At 40.0% G+C, this 22,442-nt stretch overlaps 1 protein-coding gene across 5 annotated transcripts; it reads left to right on the forward strand.

Moving 5' to 3' along the window:
- Window positions 1-10: 10 nt before the first annotated feature.
- synprb (synaptoporin b) lies at window positions 11-22,099 on the forward strand. 5 transcript variants are annotated; one of them, XM_057338348.1, is made up of 6 exons: window positions 11-159; window positions 16,954-17,136; window positions 19,140-19,258; window positions 19,802-20,000; window positions 20,137-20,328; window positions 20,529-22,099. In XM_057338348.1, the coding sequence occupies exons 1-6, from the start codon at window positions 157-159 to the stop codon at window positions 20,841-20,843; spliced, it is 1,011 nt and encodes a 336-aa protein (XP_057194331.1). In that variant the 5' UTR covers window positions 11-156; the 3' UTR covers window positions 20,844-22,099. The 5 variants fall into 5 exon arrangements, with proteins under 5 accessions (XP_057194331.1, XP_057194329.1, XP_057194330.1 ...); XM_057338346.1 differs by having other exon boundaries at window positions 48-159; window positions 17,004-17,136; XM_057338344.1 differs by having other exon boundaries at window positions 98-179; window positions 17,004-17,136.
- Window positions 22,100-22,442: the final 343 nt, after the last annotated feature.

A 22,442-nucleotide genomic window follows, 5' to 3' on the forward strand; every position in this document is an offset into this window, starting at 1 on the left:
GTTCGCCAGTCACTGCGAGGGAATCGGGAGGAAAGGGAGGGGAGGGGCGCACGCAGTGAAAAGAGCGAATGGTGGCCACTTCCTGCTGAGGCTCGCGTGAGACGCAGGCGCTGTCCGTGGTGCTGCTGGCGAGAGCGGGTCATTTCGGTCGAAAAAATGGTGAGCTTGGTTGACCCTGAGTAAGTGCTATTATTCAAATGAACCTCAGCGATTCGACACAAGAAGGTCTCTTTTTGTTCACAAAATATAGGCCACAAAATATAAAACCTTTTTTTAAACTGCACCTGCCATGTTAAAACTCAAAATCAAATAATGTAATTATTTTATGGTCTGCACAAATAGCCTATTTATTTAAATTATGTATTAAATATTATTTAAATGATTTATTTAGGCAAAAATGAAAATTCTTGGATCATTTACTTTCCTTCATGTCATGTCTTTTTATCATGTGTAAAACACAAAAGAAGATATTCTGAGAAATGTCTGAGTGGTTTGTGTCCATGCAATGGAAGTCAATGGGGTCCGATGTCGTTTGGTTCTAACGTTCTTCAAAATATCTTCTGTGTTCTGGAGAAGAAAGAAACAAAGCCATAAAAGTTAGAATGACATTAGAGCGAGTAAATGATGAAAGAATTTTCATTTTTAGGTTAACTATTCCATTTACCTTACTACATTATGTTACACTGACAACAGGATTCCCTGTTATATCATGTCAAGTATAAATACTCTCTTGAGGTATAAAACACCTGGACATTTTCACTTATTACAGTGTGTTCTTGCAAACCAAATGTCACCTGAGCTTTTAAATATTTGGGTTGGAATGGCATCCTCATATGAATTTCATTTTGTGCAAGGATTACTAAATATGTATAAAGTTTCACAAAAGGTACATACAGTTCTCATGAGCTGTTTTTTTAAGGGGGAAGGGGACATTTAGCAGAAGCTGTTATTGGGGTATAGTGTTTTGCCCAGGGGAAGGATGGTAATAAAGGCTTTTGTCTAAAGTCACTACTTCACACAACATGCCTTTGGGTCATTTTAAGAGCATTTCTGAAGTAGAAGTAAGCTATAAAACACTATATAAAGGGCTCATGAACCCCCTAACAAAATGCCAGGAAGTGTCACCATTTGTAGTCACTATAGGAATAAAAACAATAAACAGCAAATCGGACAAAAAGAAAGAAAAATCTGATAAAAAACAGTAGTGGCTGATCAGGACAGTTTGATTAATGACAGACCAATATGTCACCCCATATTTTTTATGTGAGATTTGCATTCCTAATCTTTTGATCTCCTTATTGTTAACCTGTTTGTCTTACAGTCCTTTTCAACTATATTTACAGATAAATATGTCTTATTTCATGTCTTATTTCTTGATATCAAAGAATTCACACTAGAGGATTCAGGATTTTTTGCCATAAAAACAAACGCCTATTTGTATATATACAGTATATATATATTGTACATATATTTGACAATATTGAATTTCAAAGAGCTCTGGCTTACACTGTAATAAATACCCCAAATCACACAGCCCTTTGGCACTGAATATTTGCAGTCATATATCCAAAGGCGTATGGATTGTGCATCTTCCTGATGGATTGGAAAAATGTTTTCCAATCATGTTAGATTAACACTCACTCATATCATATTTGTCAAGATTAAAAATCCATTGTGAAATCACATGCAAAGCCACAGTGACGGGTTTATATTGCGCTGTCCTTGGATAGATCATTTTTAAAGAGAGATTAAAATAAAGGGCTGCATAATAATTATACAAAGGGGCTGCAAGATTCCTGGCCATAATCGTGAAGAATAAGAGACAATATAAAAGTGTAAAAAAATCCTAATAAAAGCAAAACGGAAAAATGATTTAAATGCAGCACACGCGTTTCCCTATGGGATTTGCGGGAGAATTAGCAGTTAGGACTATAAATACAAAATCCCAATGGTTCAGACTATCATACCAGATGTTCCGTAAGAGCGGTGCTCTCCAAAACACGTCTGCATGTTCACACATTAGCTAAATATAACGGAGTGTGTTTAGTTCTTTTTCTGAAAAATCACGCTCCCGGAGTGTGGTGATGAACCCAACCGATATGAAAATATGTCTCACCGCAACAAAAGCAATTATAACTACAGAACATATTTTCTCTCTTTGTAAGGATATCTTGCCAAACAGTTCTTTTGTTCAGGCATACACCATATTTTCTGCTATTTAAGAAGATGTTTTCCAGTTTTCATCTTAATGTTACTTTCATTCATGTTTTACCTATTGATTCTCTAAATTTGTGTTTCTGTGGCTCAACTGCTAAAGTGCAAGCAAGTCCAATGAATTAATCCACTGTAGGTCGTTTTGACTAAAACTGCCAAATGCAAAACTGTAATCTATAGATCTGTAATGTGGTTTATCAATGTGTTTGGATGGTTAAACGATCCAAATTCTCAAGTCTCAATACTATGCTCTCATCAGATCATACCGGTGAGGAAGTTTGCTTGCATGAAGCATATATATTGGCATTCTAGATCGCCGAACCCACAGGATTCTTTGTGGAACAGTAGGACCAGTATACTTCCTGTCCAGGCTTTCTCGAGTCAATTCTGGCACAAATGGTCCAAACACCCCCATCAGCAGCAGCACTCTCTCTGCATCTTAACCATCAATAATTGATTGAGTTTCTCTCTGCCCTGCTTTACTTCAGCTTCAATGTATGTAAAGCTGTAAATTGGAGAAACCCGTAGGGTAAACTAATATTGGTTCTCCAATTGCTGGTAATGTTTTGCTTTCTGTTAAATGCTTAAAGTATATGTATAAGTACATACTGTATTTGTATACATTCATACAGCTGATGCTATTCTATTACTGTACTTATCTTATGCATTAAACATTTTTAAGACCACATCCTGTCTGGTAAACATGTAAAAGGCAAAAAATAATATAACCTTTCAGAGGCGTGTTGTATATTGTTAATTGGGAGTTTATTGGTGTTTTGTTGGTGGCTGCATATTTTCTAATTAGATTTTAATATTTGCCAATATGTCCATGATTAACAAACAGCAGAAGCAGAAATAGTTCATTACATTTTCACCCTGTCTTTTTCTGTTAAAGGACAGAATTACAGGGTTCAGGGTTATTAATAGAATGATTTAAGCTGGCCTTGACCCTGTCCTTTTTCTCGTCCTCTGTGACTTTAATACCTCAGTGCCATGACAGTTCTGTAATTGCCGTCTCTGCAGAAGTTTTATACAAGTTCTTTTTCTTTGCAATTCTTCAATCCTTCTCTTTCTAGATCTCTTCATCATTTCACATATCTAACAAATTAATACTGAACACTAATCCCAAGCTTGAGAAAGTTTGAAGTTTCTTTAAACACCATGTTCCTCAGTACCAGCCAATACTTATTATTGGGTCATTATAAGAACTCTGGGACATTAGAAAACATTCCCACTGTGTTAATTTAAATTCCTGTAAATTCGCATCACTCTTGAGATGAAGTAAACAGAAAAAAGCCAGATGGGATGCACCGATAACGATTTGGCCGATAACGATAATTCTTTGACATTGGAAGCTGATAACCGATATATTGTCCGATATACAGTATCTAAATATTCATATAAAATTCCCTAAGACTGAAACAAAAGGCAAAAAGTGGACAACTGCCAGTAGCGGTTTTTGGCACTGGCGAACCGGGCAACTGAAAACATTCACAGCAGAAAACAAGGTCACCATTAGTTCCCTTTCTGTCGGTCTCTCGACATTGTGTCGAGCCGACAGATGGGGTTTGACTTGAGAACCTATCATCTTCTGATTATTTAGAAAAGGCCAATGAAAATTGGCAAATGAAATTTGCATGACGGACTCCGCCCCGGATATCCGGGTATAAAAGAAAGACGGCGTGCTGTATTCATTCACCTTTTGATCTTCAGAGCCTGTGCATCTGATGATTCTACGAGGATCTTCGCTGATCTACTTTTGACCTTCGGTCTATCTTCCTGCTGGATCTACGACGTGGTGCAGCGGACAGTCCCTTCCTGCAGCTACTCTCCCCTGGATGTCTCGGCAGTTCCGGAGGTGTTCGAGCAGATTTCCTTTTCTAAAAGAGCAAATTTCTCCAGCGTGGCATGGCCCGCTGTTCTCGTGGGTGTAACGCGCTCATCGAGGAGGGGGACGGACACGATGTCTGCCTCAGGTGTTTGGGTCTCCGGCACGCTGAGGCAGCCTTTGTGGATACGTCCTGCCCGCACTGCGGGCGGATGGCGATCCAGACGTTGCGGTCACGGGTAGCTGTGTTCTTCATGGACACAGCCGCCACCTCGTCTGCTACCCGTTCTGAGACCGCACGGGCTACGGCCCTGCCATCCGCTACGGTTAGCACCGAGGGTGATATGGGGATCACTGTGAGCGTTAACCCGTCAGCCGCAGGCTCACGGACCGTTCGCGCCCCGTCTCGCTCGTCTGACCGTCCCCCAGGAGATGGTCCCACCCCGTCTTGTTCCTCGGCCACGTACTTGGGAGTGCGTGACGAAGATGAGATGTTGATTGCAGCATCGGAGGACGACCTTTTGGCATCCGCCCCCGACGATTCCTCGGAGCTCCCTCCCTCGGGGGGTCGAGCCCAGGAAGAAGCGGACGTCGAGATGTCGTCCATGCTATTCCGGGCCGCCGCGAGCATTGGGCTGCAGTGTACCACACTGCCTCTACCCCAGCGCTCGCGGCTGGATATGTGGTACCTCGGGTTTGAGCGCGACTCCAAGCCGCGCCCGGCCCCGGTCCCGTTCTTCCCGGAAGTGCATGAGGAGCTCAGTAAGACGTGGAGCGCTCCTCTCACGGCCCGCTCCCGTCAGACCGGCTCTGTCGCCCTTACTTCCCTCGATGGTGGGGCAGCCAGGGGCTATGTCGAGCTTCCCCAGGTGGAGCGTGCTGTCGCGGTACACCTGTGCCCGCAGACGGCGGCCACCTGGAGAGCTCGGCCTAGACTCCCTTCCAAGGCGTGTAAGTTTTCGGCATTCCTCTCTCCTCCCTCCACGCCATGGCCATCCTTGCAGGTCCACCAGGCCAAGGCGTTGAAGGAGCTCCACGAGAGTAAGACCGACCCAGTGGTAATGCAGGAACTCCGCACCGCCACCGATCTCGCTCTACGGGTGACTAAGGTGACGGCGCAGGCCCTGGGTCGGGCGATGTCCACCATGGTGGTCCAGGAGAGACACCTCTGGCTGAACCTTGCGCAGATGAGGGACACCGAGAAGGTTCGCTTTCTCGACGCCCCCATCTCGCAGGGTGGGCTGTTTGGTGATACCGTCGAGGACTTCTCCCAGCAGTTCTCGACGGTGAAGAAGCAGACGGAGGCGATCAAGCACATCCTGCCCCGCCGCGACTCGGCCGCCTACAGGCCTTCGAGATCCCAAGCGGCGTCTGCTTCCCAGCAGCCCCGGCCCTCTTCTAGGAGAGGCCACTCTTTCTCACCTTACGATAAAGACGGCCCTCCTAGTGGCGCTCGCCTCCATCAAGAGGGTGGGGGACCTACAAGCATTCTCTGTGTCCATGGACTGCCTGGAATTCGGGCCTGGAGACTCTCACGTTATCCTGAGACCACGGCCCGGCTACGTGCCCAAGGTTCCCACCACTCCCTTCCGGGACCAGGTGGTGAACTTGCAGGTGCTCCCCACTGGGGAGGAAGACCCAACCCCATCCGTGCTGTGTCCAGTACGCGCACTGCGCCTCTACTTGGACCGCACGCAGAGCTTCAGAAGCTCTGAGCAGCTCTTTGTCTGTTTTGGAGGTCAGCAGAAGGGGAGGGCTGTCTCCAAACAGAGGCTGGCCCACTGGATTGTGGATGCCATCGTTATGGCATACCGATCACAAGATCGCCCCTGCCCATTGGGAGTGAGGGCACACTCCACCCGGGGTGTGGCCTCCTCGTGGGCATTGGCTCAGGGCGCCTCTCTGGCAGACATCTGCAGAGCTGCGGGTTGGGCTACGCCCATCACCTTCGCAAGGTTCTACAACCTACGCGTGGAACCGGTGTCAGCCCGCGTCCTGCGGGGCAACATGTAGGACCGGCAGCCGGTAGGGCGTACGCCTGCGAAAGCCCTTCCTCTAGGGGGATCAGCGGCTATTACGCCTCCCTTCTTTCCCCACTGTGTAAAGAACAGGCATTCCATCCATCACTAAGCACCTCCTGGGGGACAGGCTGGGCAGAGCAGCCCTGCTCCCTTAGGCCGGGGTACAGTTGAGTTATCTACCACACAGCTCTAACTGGACCTAGTTCCCCCCCCCGGGCGGATCCGTCTGATGTATTCTCATGATTGGTTCCCACCTCGGTAACCCATGACCTCCCTAGGTGGACCTCCACCCTGCGGTTAACTCCTTAGCCAGCACTTTTTCCCAAGAGTTCTCCCCTGTTGGTGAGACCATGTGGTGTCTGCACTAATTCCTCCCTACGGTAGGATAGTGCTCTCTGTAGCGTTTTTCCCCCGGGGGGATTAATGCTTACCCAGTGGCCCTTACGGTGCCGGGCAGCTTCTCGCTATTAGAGAATCAAGGCCTCCGCCTGTGACGGCCGGTGGCAGGGGCTTCCCACCTTTTCTTCGAAAGCTCTGGGACCCCCTACCTCTCCACTGGACGGTTACAATTCCACGCTAGCACTCACGTCTGACTCGCCCAGGCCAGTCAACGTCGCTCCTCTGGAGATTGTGATGCGGCACAGCGCTGTGGCGTTTTCCATAGGTACCCCATCTGTCGGCTCGACACAACGTCGAGAGACCGACAGAAAGGGAAAGTCTTGGTTACGGATGTAACCTCAGTTCCCTGATGGAGGGAACGAGACGTTGTGTCCTTCTTGCCACAACGCTGGCCGCCCACCGCAGTGGTCGGGGGATGCTCTCAGGCTCCTCAGACCAAGAGGTGAATGAATACAGCACACCGTCTTCCTTTTATACCCGGATATCCGGGGCGGAGTCCGGCATGCAAATTTCATTCGCCAGTTTTCATTGGCCTTTTCTAAATAATCAGAAGATGATAGGTTCTCAAGTCAAACCCCATGGCTTGACACAACGTCTCGTTCCCTCCATCAGGGAACTGAGGTTACATCCGTAACCAAGACGTTCTCTTTTTTGCAGTAGGGATGCATGATAAATCATCGGCCATATCGTTATCGGCTGATATATGGTCATTTTAATAAATAATAATAAAATTTAGGCCGATATATTATAGCCGATAAATCATAAATTAGTTCCTCTGGTTAAACTTCTTTAGCGGCACGCTGCTCACAGTTAAAATGCAGTACAATTAGGGCTGCAGCTATCGATTATTTTAGTAATCGAGTATTCTACTGATTTTTCCATCGATTAATCGGATATTCGGATAATAAGTACGTTTTCTTTATTAAAGAGCAATACTAAATATACAAGAGAAAATAAGACAGGTCTCTTAAAATGAACAACTAATTTGTTTCCTTTTTAGAAAAATTAACTTATTTATTGCTGAAATTGCATACATTCATATCTGTGAAAACTAAACCCATTTAGTACATTCCATTGCCATATTACATTCAAAATGCAATATAGGCCTAATACAAATGCATACATATGAAACATTAATAAAAATAGAAAGAATAATTTCAAAGCTAAACAACTAACTTCAGCTTATGCATGCTTATGCTCTAAATTAGTTTTAGTTTCTTTTTTTAATATTAAATAGTAATATATTTGTCCACATAAAAATACCGAGTTACCCGGACTTTTATTTTGGCAGGTCGTCGGAAGACGCTTATTTTTTAGTGCGTTACCTTAACTCAGAAAATTTTTCTGAAATAAACTCTCAGAGCAACTCTGGAGATGAAGTTCATGTCCTCATAAAGCGCAGACGCAGACAAATTCACGAGCATCACCCTTGTAGCACGTTAAACTGTTCAGTTCATTCACGCAGACACGCAGAACAGCCAGATGGCATGTGTAAATAACATGATTCGGAGTCCACAAGTCCGCATCTAGTTTGATGGACTCAATGCAGCTGGAAAACAAGTTTCACTCGCAAAATAGACTAAAACCAAGTAAAATAGCAGTTCACCATTTCCATAAGCTCTTAGTTATTTATCAGCATGAGAAATAAGCGTGAGCGTGTGAACTGACTCAAATGCGTGTGTCTCACGGTGAATGCGGGAGACTTGAGAACCCCGTAACATGAATAGAGTTTAGCGGGCTGTGCGTCAGTAATAACGGTCCGTGGGGAAACGCAGTGCTCCGTGTGTACTGTAGTTATATGGATTAAACGAGGCTTCGAGGCAACAAAAATTGCCTCGATGATTTTTTGTATTCGAATAACTCGAGTTACTCGAGGAATCGTTTCAGCCCTAAGTACAATACTACCTTTCTGTCGTGAATCGTGATCATTCACTTACTACTATTAGCAAAACATTGTTAATGTATAGTAGGTACAGTATGTAGATATTGAATGTGTGAATGTGTAAATTATAGGAACAAAAGCATATTGTTTGAATCAGACTGCTGTCTGAATGCTTTCTGTCTGGTGACCTATTAGAAATGTGGCTATTAAGAACATTTTTATGGGTTGCTCTGGAAGAACATCTACAATTGTTTATTAAATAAAAAATATACCAGAAAAGTTTGAAGGTTAAAGAATCGTTAACTAGCGTAAAGTAGGCTTGGCACATGATTTTCAGGGGGAAAAGGAGAACTAATGGTTCCCTTGTTTTCAGCAGTGAATGTTTTCAAATAAAAGCAGTTGTCCACTTTTTGCCTTTTGTTTCAGTCTTAGGGAATTTTATATTAATATTTAGATACTGTATATCGGCCAATATATCAGTTATCGGCTTCCATGTTAAAGAATTATCGGTTATCAGCCAAAATTTACATATCAGTGCATCCCTAGTACCAAGCCTCCTTTACACTAGTAAACGATTCTTTAACCTTAAAACTTTTCTGGTATACTTTTTATTTAATAAACAGTATAGATGTTCTTCCAGAGAAAACCAGAAAAATGTTCTTAATAGCCACAGGTCTCAAGACAGAAAGCATTCAGACAGCAGTCTGATTCAAACGATATCCTTTTGTTGCTATAATTTACATTCATAAATACTGTATCTACATACTGTACCTACATCAACAATGCTTTGCTAATAGCAGTAAGTGAATGATCATGACAGAAATATAGTACTGTACTGTATTTTAACTGTGATCAGCATGCAGCTGAAGAAGTTTAACCAGAGGAAATGATTTATGATTTATCGGCTATAATATATTGGCCTAAATGTTATTATCGGCAGATACCGATAACATTAAAAATGACCATTTCGTTTTGTCAGCCTCTAGTGTACAATCCTTTGTTCTCTTTTTGCCTTTACATTATTCATACATATTTGTGTTCAAGATTCAGGCATGCTAGACACGTTCATTCTACAAATATCTTCTTATAAATATTGTTTCCTCAGTCTGTGTGAGGCAATTAGACCTATTTGAAATGAAACAACAGTGAGGGGATGGGGACACGGGGAGAGGTGTACTGTTCTGGTAATCAATCAACTTAAAACCCTTCATTTGCATATTAATCAAACCCAGCTCTCATACCATGGCAACCCTAATACACATGTGTTGTCATAAAGGTTTCAGTTGAATTTCTAGTTCTGAGTCACATCACCTTTGTGAGTAACAAATCACAGCTCATGACTATGACATGACTATTTCCAAATACAGATAATCACTTTGATATATCCAGCTGCACATTTTACATCCAGCTGCACATTTTACAAAGAAAACTGTGCTTGTCAAGCCATTCCATGGAGTCTTTAAGCCAAAAACCTTCATTAAAAAGTAATACGGTTATGAGCACTTAAAAAACAAGCCTTTCTTTCAAACTGTGTAATGTTGTTAAAAATGCATGTGTGTGTGTAGAGGGGAGAGTCATGGGGAAATTACAGGACGTGTGAATTTGAGCAGGTCAATGGCAAAGGCTGAGTGCTGGGGTTGTGCTAAAAAAAGCTCTATAAAATATTAAAACATTGAAAAAATCAATGTTTTTTTATTCTTCCACACTCAACAGACATGGTGAAACGGGACAAGTGCATGAAAAATTCACCTATCAAACTGTTTCCATGACCACAGACAGGGACCTTTACATGCCATTCAAAAATACAAATGGTCAGATCTTATTGATGAGAATTAGGCCTACGCATGCTTACTATATGCTTCATCTGTCAGATGTTTATTGTTCATCAAAGACTACGATGATAAAACCAGCTTTACATTCATCCTAGGCATTCCCTCTCCACCACTTCTCCTCTGGCAGAACAAAGTTGGATTTAAGAGGACAACTGTTTCCAAATATAAAGCAGTAATGCACTAGTCCTTGATCTGGTACAGCACCAAAAAAGTAGGACAACACCAAAGGCCTTCCTTTTCACATTTTTAACCGGATTGTAAAAACCAAAACCATTATGTTTAGATCAAAGTGGAATTACAGTGAAATATGTATTCTGTTTATCTAGTCTCTAACAGCATGGGATCATTCTTTCTTCTCCCTTTTGCACCAAGGCTAGATAGAGACAGAGGAGAGAAGAAAGCCTGAAAAGGAGTCATTAAATGTGCAGTGAAGAGCAACCGCCTAGCTTCCTCACTTCAAAAATATCTCACTGCTGTCAGAGCTTCAGACCTGCCAACCACCAGGAAACACAAACTCCTTCCACACAAACTCATTTCATATTTTGACATATCAAAAGAGTGAAATAACTCAGAAATGTTTAGAAAACTATATATTTGTACAAATTCTTTATACAAAATGCCATATTTGCACAAGATGCTGTTTGGAACATTATCAAGTCATGCTGGGATCACAAGGATCATTAGGTTTTTCCACAAACTTGTGGAGTCATGCCAGTTTGAGTGGGCATTGCCATTAAGACAATTTAAATATTTTTTAATATGTACATTTTTCGTCCAGTAAAATTGTTGCATATATATATATATATATATATATATACACTCACCTAAAGGATTATTAGGAACACCTGTTCAATTTCTCATTAATGCAATTATCTAATCAACCAATCACATGGCAGTTGCTTCAATGCATTTAGGGGTGTGGTCCTGGTCAAGACAATCTCCTGAACTCCAAACTGAATGTCAGAATGGGAAAGAAAGGTGATTTAAGCAATTTTGAGCGTGGCATGGTTGTTGGTGCCAGACGGGCCGGTCTGAGTATTTCACAATCTGCTCAGTTACTGGGATTTTCACGCACAACCATTTCTAGGGTTTACAAAGAATGGTGTGAAAAGGGAAAAACATCCAGTATGCGGCAGTCCTGTGGGCGAAAATGCCTTGTTGATGCTAGAGGTCAGAGGAGAATGGGCCGACTGATTCAAGCTGATAGAAGAGCAACTTTGACTGAAATAACCACTCGTTACAACCGAGGTATGCAGCAAAGCATTTGTGAAGCCACAACACGCACAACCTTGAGGCAGATGGGCTACAACAGCAGAAGACCCCACCGGGTACCACTCATCTCCACTACAAATAGGAAAAAGAGGCTACAATTTGCACGAGCTCACCAAAATTGGACAGTTGAAGACTGGAAAAATGTTGCCTGGTCTGATGAGTCTCGATTTCTGTTGAGACATTCAAATGGTAGAGTCAGAATTTGGCGTAAACAGAATGAGAACATGGATCCATCATGCCTTGTTACCACTGTGCAGGCTGGTGGTGGTGGTGTAATGGTGTGGGGGATGTTTTCTTGGCACACTTTAGGCCCCTTAGTGCCAATTGGGCATCGTTTAAATGCCACGGCCTACCTGAGCATTGTTTCTGACCATGTCCATCCCTTTATGACCACCATGTACCCATCCTCTAATGGCTACTTCCAGCAGGATAATGCACCATGTCACAAAGCTCGAATCATTTCAAATTGGTTTCTTGAACATGACAATGAGTTCACTGTACTAGAATGGCCCCCACAGTCACCAGATCTCAACCCGATAGAACATCTTTGGGATGTGGTGGAACGGGAGCTTCGTGCCCTGGATGTGCATCCCACAAATCTCCATCAACTGCAAGATGCTATCCTATCAATATGGGCCAACATTTCTAAAGAATGCTTTCAGCACCTTGTTGAATCAATGCCACGTAGAATTAAGGCAGTTCTGAAGGCGAAAGGGGGTCAAACACCGTATTAGTATGGTGTTCCTAATAATCCTTTAGGTGAGTGTATATATATGTTATTAAAAGTAAACTTTTTTCTATTTACCAAAAAGCAGTGATCTTGGGCTGTATAAACCTTAGTACAAGTATTGTATATACACATGCTTTGAAACAAAGGATGCTCTGAAGCGTTTAGATAGGGATCGATACAAAAATACCAGCTAAAAATCTATAAAATGTCAGGTTACCCAGTCAATTACATAAACCCAATGCTATATATCAGTCTTCACCTCTAACATATGCACTCTTCACCTATTAGTCAATCGCAGTGTATCGCCTTATAAAAGATTAATACCGCTGACATGCCTAAAGACATGCACCAACTGTGCTTTGATTCATTGAACACCGTGCACCATTACATACAGTACATGAGATAAAGGGAACCTGTAAAATTGCCTACAATTTTCTCTTTTCAAAAGCCCTTTTGTTAGCTGCATATTATGATATCTCTAATTAGGCACTCCACAATTCTTTTGTATTATCAATTTAGTCTTTTTCTTCCCACTTACACATCATTGATATTCAGTACAAGCATAATTAAATGCATATGCCACATTATAGTTGAATATTGCGGTTTGTATTTGTTTTCACTCTGCCTTTAGAATTAGTTTCACAGTTAAGCTGATGTTTCAGCAGCAGGCCATTTTATAGTTCTGTATCTCCCTTGTGTTGGCATGGGGTTTGCTTGCCAAAGGCGGCCCGGATCACTGGCTCTATTCTGGAAAATATATTTGTTGTCTGCCTAATGCAAAAATCCCTCCGTATGTGAAGAGTGAAGCTGATAGGAAGCCAGAATGAAATTAACTTTGAGTGGATACTGGCACATGAGCGATCTAAAGCAACAATGCAAAACAAGAGATAAGCAACAGGAAAAAGTCAGTGGAAAAGAGAAGGCCAAGAGTTGTAAATAATAGTAAAGCTAGACAATCGTGAACAACTAGAATTGGGGCTACAGGGCTCTAGACTCATTTTTCCCACTGGTCGCACCAACTTACAATTTGGTCGCACCCTTTATTATAGTAATAATATAGTAATTTATATAATATTCAGCTACATTACCCTGCATGACTTGTATATAACACAGTATAATTTGTATATAGCACATATGTACATACAATAGACTACCTATTCCTACTACTGTCTAATATTGTCCTTTTTGTCAAATGTGTATTGTCTCTCACATATTTATTTTTTACGTTTTGTTACCTGTGCCTTGTCACTTTTTTAACCTGTATGTGCACTGGAAGCTTCTGTCACTAAGACAAATTCCTTGTGTGTCCAAGCAAGTGATTCTGATTCTGATAAACACCTTGCATAATGACCTCAGTTGATGAATCATTCTGTTAATTTGTCACCCTGTCTTTTAAAATAGTCTGCTATAGACCACTTCATATTTGCACTTTAACACTTGCGAGCCCAATAAATCCAAAATAAATGCAAAGAAACGTTGTATTTGTTATTTTATACAGTTGTTATTGTTTAGTTTTATATTCAGGTTAGGTCTATATATTGGCTATGAAATGATCTGACACAAATATAACCTGTCACTCTTCACAATCCTCATTTATTGCCTTTTGCTTTACAAAATGCTGTAATTTTGCCACTGCCTTCTTTATTTTTTACCACATAAAATTAAATCAAATTAGCTAGCTCAAAACTCAAAAGTAACTCAGAACTAAATTATTATATATGTACTTTAGTACACATTGTCATAAATAAACTTTAAATATGAATTCTTACCACTCTTGTTAAATGGTAAGCACGCTTGTGTTCTGAGGTGTTCGTCGCGAATCAGACATTAGCTGACATTGACGCGCTGTTTGTTTTTCACAGCTGTTAGGACATCGCAAAAGATAGAAGTTAACACGGAAAACACTTCATTGGATAGGATTTTTCCTTTATGTCAGCTGCATGTGCGGAACCCTTGTCAGGGAAGAAAAGGCAACATGTTTTTGAGCACATTAACATATTCTCCGAATGCGCCACGTGAAACATTGATTCTGACTTCCGACCTTGCTTTTGATTAAAATGTGAGGGAGAGAGTTCAGAAACCAAAGTGTTCGACTTCATTAAGTGCTGCACAGAATGATCGGAATATGTATGGAGTCAAAGTAGGGTCACATATATTTGCAACAAAAAAAAAAAAACGGTTTGCAAACAAAAAATGAGTTTTGCAAAATAAAAATAGAGCAAAAAAATACAACTGCAAACCGTGAGAGCGTTTTAAAAGCACATGGAGCGCTCTGTCCTGCGATGCTTTTATGCTGTTCGGTCTGCGCAACACCGAATGAAGTCAAACATACTTACGTTTGGAGACCGTGGGAGTGCACAAGCTCTTTCCTGCACTAATCACAAGCGCGTCATTCACCACTTGTAAAATAACATGAAATGTTAAAATAAATCTTTGGCGGGGCAAAAATTTGTTTTACGCACTCACCCATTTGCGAGGATTTTGTTCGCAGTCTAGAGCCCTGGACTATTTATTATTATGTTTTTGACACACCCTTTTGCAATGAAGCTGTCAACATGGAGCATCAGGGACATCATCCTGCTTTTAAAAGTTTGAAATCCAGCTGACAACAGGAACAGGCCATCAAACAAATAAAGCTAAATTAAAGTAAAAGACGTTTCCTGGCTAAAGCAGAGACAACAGGACTAAGGCGATTAAAGGGGTCATATGACACGGCTAAAACGAATATTTTCGTTTGTTTTAGATGTAACGCAATGTGTATACACGATTTAAGGTTTAAAATGCTGTATTTTCCACATACCGTGCATGTTCGTATCTCCTCTTTGCCCCGCCTGTCTGAAACGTGCGGATTTTTTACAAAGCTGAAAAGCGAGGTGTGCTATGATTGGCCAGTTAACCAGTGCGTAGGGTTTGGTCGAATACTGCAAGACACACAACGCCTCTTACCATATTTGGAACATCAGGTTCCAAAGCCATTGTGCTGACAGGTACGCCCGCCTTACTTCCGTATACATTTGGGCGGTCTTTGTCAAATCATACCACGAACTGACGTAGATTTGTGAGGGTGTGGTTACACTAGGCGTTTCAGGCAGGTCAGTGTAAGCATTCGCTTTTAGATAGAATGCATCCTTTGTTCCGACATTTTAATTTTTGCAATTTTATGTGTCTAACACATGCATGGGCAACTTATAACACACCAAAGACACATAAAAACACGTATTCGTGCCATATAACTACTTGTAATAAAACTTACTCATGAGGACTATAGCACCAGGGCTGCGTTCAGCCCCAACAAAACGTTGTTTAAACGGAAACGGTGGTGTGGTTGAACACCCTGTTGTGATGACGCAAGAGTTGAACTATGGCAGCTGAGAAGGCCATTGTTTGTGTTCTTTTTGAAAAAAATTTGGAGCCTGGTGAAATCGGTGCAAATACGTGTTGAATACTGCAAAATACATGTCTTCTAATATCTTAAATTGTTGCGTACACATTTGTAAACGACTTTACTTGGACCCATTGTGCGAGTTGTCTCCTTAATACCGCATGGGTTATATACACGTTGCTGCTGATTGGGCTGACATTCTTGACACACCCACCAAACAAGAGAAAACGTATCTCAAACCCTGTTGCACACCCTTTCCAGGATACTTATTAACGTTGATAAAGTAACGGTTTTTAAAATCATTTCCAACACAACATTACCCCTAGCGGTGAAAAACAGTGACAGCACCTTAAAATTCATTCGGGAAGTATGTGTACACAAGAAGACACAGAAGTAATTTTCTTGCAGACTAGTGGACTATTAAGTAGGTTTTGGTCATCGGCTTGTTTGTGCAAGAAAGTTATGAACAATAAAAAAAACATAACCCGTGCATCTGATCTGAACGTTAAAGGAATAGGAGACATGAGTGTGAAGCAGCAGATGGCAGCATTGCATAACAATACAGTTAATGCATCAAAGTAATAAACCAGCCTCTCTCTCTCTCTCTCTCTCTCTCTCTCTCTCTCTCTCTCTCTCTCTCTCTCTCTCCTTCCCCCTATGTATGTTACTTTCATGCCTTGTTCTTTAATATTTTCATCATGTTCGTCTTTTGTTTACATTTATATAATATCTTGGCTATGTGAAGAGGGGAGAGAAAAGAGAGAAACGTCACAGAAAGAAACATCTCATGCTTGATCATTGACTTATGTTGAATACATTTTACTGTAGGCCAATACTTAAATACTTTTATTGGGTTTTTAAATGCACGAGCCCCATACAAACAAAATAATGTCAACTAAATATTATAGTTGCATAGTTCTAAGCAATCCAAGCTGGAATTATAACTGTCAGAATTGCCATGGATACAATTATAGTTACCCTTACCTGACAGTAGCAAAGATGACAAGTTTTTGTTTAAACTGCGACCAGTCTCATGGTTAAATCGTTTGCATTAAAAGCCCAGATGTCTAGTCATTAGGCGGTCAAAAATATGCAGGGAAGAATACATTTACCAAAATAAGCTACATTGCATTGCAATCATTTGCTGTAATTAAAGAAAATTGAGGGCCATTATTGTGGAAGACTTATAATTTATCTTCATAATTATTTTGGTCCTGTATGCAAATGACTAAGATGATGCCCAGCACATCCATTAAGGTTTAGATTAATTGGGGTAGATTAATACATACTTCCACATGTACTCCTGAACTGTAGCTAAACTGAAGTAATCTTGACTGTAATTATTTTGAGTATATACATGTGCATATGTGTGTATGATAATGTGTGTACCCAGTTGTGTGTGTGCGTGCGTGAGTGCATGTGTGTCTTTTCTCTGCCACACAGAGCATCTCCATGGTATTCAGTCACTCTGTATCTCTGGGTTTGGCTGGCAGAGGAGCTCAACACTCCCTCATATACAGACACACAGGCTGATGCTCAATCCTCTTCATCAATGTGTATGGTCATATTTGCTCCGGTAAGACTGTTTTTCTAAGAACTGGTTTGTTTTAAAACATTTGTAATTGTTGGCACCACTTGTCTAATACGGCATAGTGTGGCAAACTTTGCAGTGTTTTTGTTTGATCAGAAAGGGAATATACAGTAATATAATTTGTGTGGCGATACGTAATTGATGTTGGTTTGTCATGACCAGCATAAAATCTTAAAAGTTTTTAAACAAGTCAATGCTTACAATTTGTGTGCAATTTCTCGCAATGGTATTCTCAAAATGGCATGCTTATGTGAACACATCAAGAAAATCAGGTTGAATTATTATCTGCTCTTTGCCATCGCCCTCTCTGTTTGTAGTCTATCTTGCTTGAATAATTAATCTGCTCTTGTTGAAATGTGCAAAAGATCGATGACAATCAGCTCTTAACACATACCTTAATGATGAATATGAGCTAAAAAGAGCATAACTGTATGTGTTTCATATGTATATTATCATGCATGTATGTGTATATGTGAGTTAATTAGTGTGTGTGTGTGTGTGTGTGTGTGTGTAGGTGTGTGTGTGTGTGTGTGTGTGTGTGCGTGTGCGTGTGCGTGCGTGTGTGTGCGTGTGCGTGCGTGTGTGTGTGTGTGTGCTGGCAACCCCTGGGTAACCTTTGCATAATTCACTGGGTCTCATCAGAGACTCATCAAAGAATTGACTTTTTCTTCTGTGCTGATCTGTAGTCTGTGTTGATACTCTAAAGACATTATTATTCTTTTGTGATATCATTTTAATGTAGTTCTTGAATTGCTGAAGCACTTGCTTCTATCAGGAGATAAAAACAACACATGTCATCAAATCATTTTAATTTTAATATTCTGTGTAAACACCCTTTTTGCTTGTTGTCACTCTATATGTCAATTACACACACACACATACACGCACACAACACAACACAACACAACACAACACACGCACACACTCTTCCAGTAAACCTCTAGCCTTTTAATTCATTATACTAAACAGAACTGGTGAAAATGATTAAAATCATCTCACATCATCTTGTTCGCACTTGTTATTCAGACTTACAGTAACTATACATTTGTGTCTAATTTTGCATTGTTAATTGCGTAGCAGTTGGATAAGAGGTCACTGAAACTGACCTGAAATCAGAAACAGGACGATAATTAAAACACTGTTTTAATGTTCTGTGCGGTTAATTTGAATCAGACTTTGTCTGATGAGGTAAAACGTAATGATGTTAAAGATAGTGAAGGGAACTAATCTTTGTCCTCTTCACCCAGAGGAAAATGTATTTGCTCAGAAGTTACTATTTTATAGCTCAGACGATTTAATGTAGTTCTCTTAAAATTGCTTTGGGAAAATAAATATACAGTATATATATATATAAATATAAAAACAGCAAGAGTATGGCGATGTAAAATAATATTGTATAGGCAAAATAAACTTCTTTTGGGTCAATTTGATAAAATCTGTGATTGAATGAGATTTTTGATTGAAATCTTAAATAATATTGACTTTCGAGACTTGGAAAATATTAGCTCACTTTATGGCATTGTTGAGAAATTCTAATGGATACTTTGGTGTGATTTCTGGCTCTTTTTCTTAGGAAAAATATTTAAGACGCCAGAGACTTAGGCAAACATTTTCATTTTCTGTCCATTTAATCTATTTGATGTCTGGGAGAAATAATTGAGACATTAAAGAGATCTCATATGTGATTTTCATTCTTATGGAATCACAGACAGGTTTATATGTTAAAGGAACGGTTCACTCCTAAAAATGAAAAATGAATATTCTGTTTTGTTTACGCACCCTCAAGTTTTTCCAAATCTGTATACATTTCTTTGTACATTTATACATTATATATTATATATTTATACATTTATACATTCATCAGAACAAAGAAATGTATACAGATATGGAACTACTCGAGGGTGAGTAAATGAGGACAGAATTTTCGTTTTTGGGTGAACTGTCCCTTTAACACAGGTTTTCATTACTTTTCTGTTGTGTTGCCACAGCTTTGTGCTGTTTTAGCATTCGCAACATGTGGGGGATATTCAGGCCAGATAATGGTTAAAGTCGAATGTTTGGACAAAACCCAAAACAACATCAGCATCAGTTTCAACTACCCATTCAGGTAAGTATTCTTAATCATCGCAGCACGACATATACAGTAATGTTCGTTTTTCGTTTTGGGGTATTTACCAATTTTCCCCATTCTACCTGACAACAGGTAAAAACAATGTTGACGTGATTTCTTTATTTTGTAAACAATAATTCAATAACACATTATATTGAAAAAAAAAGTACACATTTGACATTGGTGAACATCAGCCCATAGAGAGCTGAAAGTGGACAGAGAAAAAAATCTGATAAAGGCAAGCCATTCACCATGTTCACTGTGATCTTCCCCATTGACTTATTGAGAGATATTAGATGTTGCTTGCAGTTCTGGTAATGGAATAATAAAAGGAAGATAAAAGGATGATACCATAATGACAAAATGGCTACAGAGTATAAAAAAATCATTTTTGTTCATTTCTGTCTTAAATATGATAATATAACAAAGCACATCCTAGCAAAATACTGAATGTTCTGTACATGTCAATTGCATAAACATGATTCAACTGCAGTCAACTGTTAAAATAATAAGCCATGAATTCATTTCTTCTCCTCCTAGACTACAGCAGGTGCATTTTAATGCTCCTCTATGCGAAGGCACAAGAAAAGAGACTGTCTTTCTCGAAGGGGATTATTCTTCATCCGCACAGTACTTTGTTACCGTGTCGGTCCTGGCTTTTCTCTATTCTCTTTTGGCCACAATAGTTTACATCTTCTACCAGAACAAATACAGAGAGAAGAACAGAGGCCCAGTAGCTGTGAGTTCATTTCGAAATAAGCAGTAGGAAGAAAATGTCTCTCTCTCTCTCTCTCTCTCTCTCTCTCTCTCTCTCTCTCTCTCTCTCTCTCTCTCTCTCTCTCGTGTACAGACTTTCTTATTTCCGATCTCTACAGGACTTCCTGGTGACTTTAGCGTTCTCTAGCATGTGGCTGGTTAGCTCAATCACCTGGGCGAAAACTCTGTCTAGTGTGAAGGCGGCCACTGATGTGAATCAGATTCTGCTGTTGATGTCTGCATGCAGAGCCCAGGCGAACCTGTGTGAGGTCTTACAGGAGCCAGTTTGGACAAATCTTAACATGTCTGCGGTCAGTAGATAAGAAAAAGTGTCTGTCTGCAGAATAAAACTATTAAACCTAAAAACTTTGTACAACTTTTTTACCTAATGTCTTTAGGAAAGGCTTTGTCAAGCCAACATAAAAATTTCAGGCTTTCTTTTTCCAGCTGGTACTTTTAATATTAAATGGTTTCTGTTTAATAATTCTAATTCATCTTTGTCTGTTCACAGGCCTTTGGTTTTTTGAACTTCTTCCTTTGGGCGGGTAATATTTGGTTTGCCTACAAAGAGACAGGCTTGCACAAGTCTACCCAGCGCTACCCATCCAGGACTCCCTCGGAGAAACGAGGCAGCTTCAGGCAGTACAGTCAAACCAGTTTTGATCAATCTGGGACTGGCTTTGGCCAAAGGCTCTACAACCAGGGGAGTTTTGACTTACCTGGAGGTTTCAGCTTACCCCAAACCAATCTAGGACAGCCGATGTTATACCGACAGGTGGGAAGTCCTACGTCCAGAGGCCCTCTTATATTTGTTAATGAGATGTGAGAGGAGGGAAGGGAAAGAGAAAGAGAGAGAGAGAGAGAGCGAGAGAGAGAGAGAAGAAATGTCTTCTCAGTAATAACAGACCATTTGTGATTGTGAATTTGATATATAATGTGATGTAGAATTTTTTGCAGATAGAAGTTGGTATAATGTTATTTATTTGTTAATAATGAAGTCCTATTAACGTGAATAATCTACCCACATACAGTACATAGCATCTTTTAACCTGATCTCACGGGAATTCGTAACTATTTTACGAGGTAGCTAATTCGTATGATTGTGATTGTGTTGCATCTTTTGTATCTATTATCAATCTAAATATGCATACAAGAAATGAATGATTATTGTCTCAAATCTCGATTGTGTTTTCCCAGTGATAACTCTGCAGTTTGAATGTGATTTTAGCATAGCATGTCTACATTCTGACAGTTTAAACTTTATGTTTTAATTAGGGCTTTCAAACGATTAATCGCGATTAATCGCACCCAGAATAAAAGTTTGTGTTTACATAATACATGTCTGTGTAGTGTGCATATTAATTTTGTATTTTTATACACTTACACATACATGTATATATTTAAGAAAAATATAAAGTGTAAAACTGAATCAACATTTATATATTCTTTAAATTATTGGTAAATATAAATAAATACATGTAAATATTTCCTAAATATGTACAATATGTATACTGTATGTGTTTATAAATACAAAATAAATATGCACAGTACACAGACATATATTATGAAAACACAAACTTGGAGGCAATTAATCGCGATTAATCATTTGACAGCCTTAGTTTTAATATTATTTTACAGTAAGTACTGTGGTAATATCATAGTACTTTAATATATTAATATATTAACATATTCATTTAGCATTAGTGGTATTACTATCATGGTAGTGTCTATACTACTGCTTTGTTGCTTCTGCTTTGTTTTTATTTTTAAAATGTTAAAGAAACCAGTCCAAGGCAAGAAGTTTTTATGTTCTGTTATGAATAACGATGAATACCAGTAGATATTTGAGTCAGAGAATTAAATTGGCACAGTAGCCTAAGGGTGATGTCTGTCAGAGATGTTTTTAATGAAGCATATTGTCTAACTGCACAGTGGTTAGTATCAGCAAATGCACACATAAGCATGCAAGTGTCTTATCACATGAAATCCAATGCAATAAAGTCTGACTGTTCCAATTATTGTAAAATTAAAAAATGTAGAAATATGTAAACTGATTGGAAATTAGGTAATAAAATGATGCTTATTCCATTTAATGTCTGTTTTATATATTTCACTCGATCCCTGTTGTCATTACCATTTTCATGTTTCTTGAAAAACTAATTACAAAAGCCAGCGGAAGAAACTGAAACACTCAAACTCTGAAACATCCCCAATGGGGATCCATAATGAATTATCATGTATTGTATCAGCGCCGCTCTTGTGCTGTTTCTTTGTTAGCGGTGTCCTCTCAACAACAGACAACATCCACTTGTTTTCCCCATTAAACCATTTAATGAAGGGGTGTAAGGGGGCAATTAGGATCTTTTGGCCTGTCAGAGCCCTATAACAGCCTCATGGTTAACATCCCTGTATATACAGAATATAT

Source organism: Triplophysa rosa, linkage group LG7, assembly GCF_024868665.1.
Source record: "Triplophysa rosa linkage group LG7, Trosa_1v2, whole genome shotgun sequence".
Lineage (NCBI taxonomy): Eukaryota > Metazoa > Chordata > Actinopteri > Cypriniformes > Nemacheilidae > Triplophysa > Triplophysa rosa.

Bases quoted from the DNA above. Each gene is read 5' to 3' on its own strand.
- synprb (XM_057338343.1), top strand. From the start codon at position 16,918: ATGTGCATATGTGTGTATGATAATGTGTGTACCCAGTTGTGTGTGTGC. The intron at 20,001-20,136 runs GTGAGTTCATTT...CGATCTCTACAG, and splicing joins AGAACAGAGGCCCAGTAGCT to GACTTCCTGGTGACTTTAGC. The intron at 20,329-20,528 runs GTCAGTAGATAA...GTCTGTTCACAG, and splicing joins CAAATCTTAACATGTCTGCG to GCCTTTGGTTTTTTGAACTT.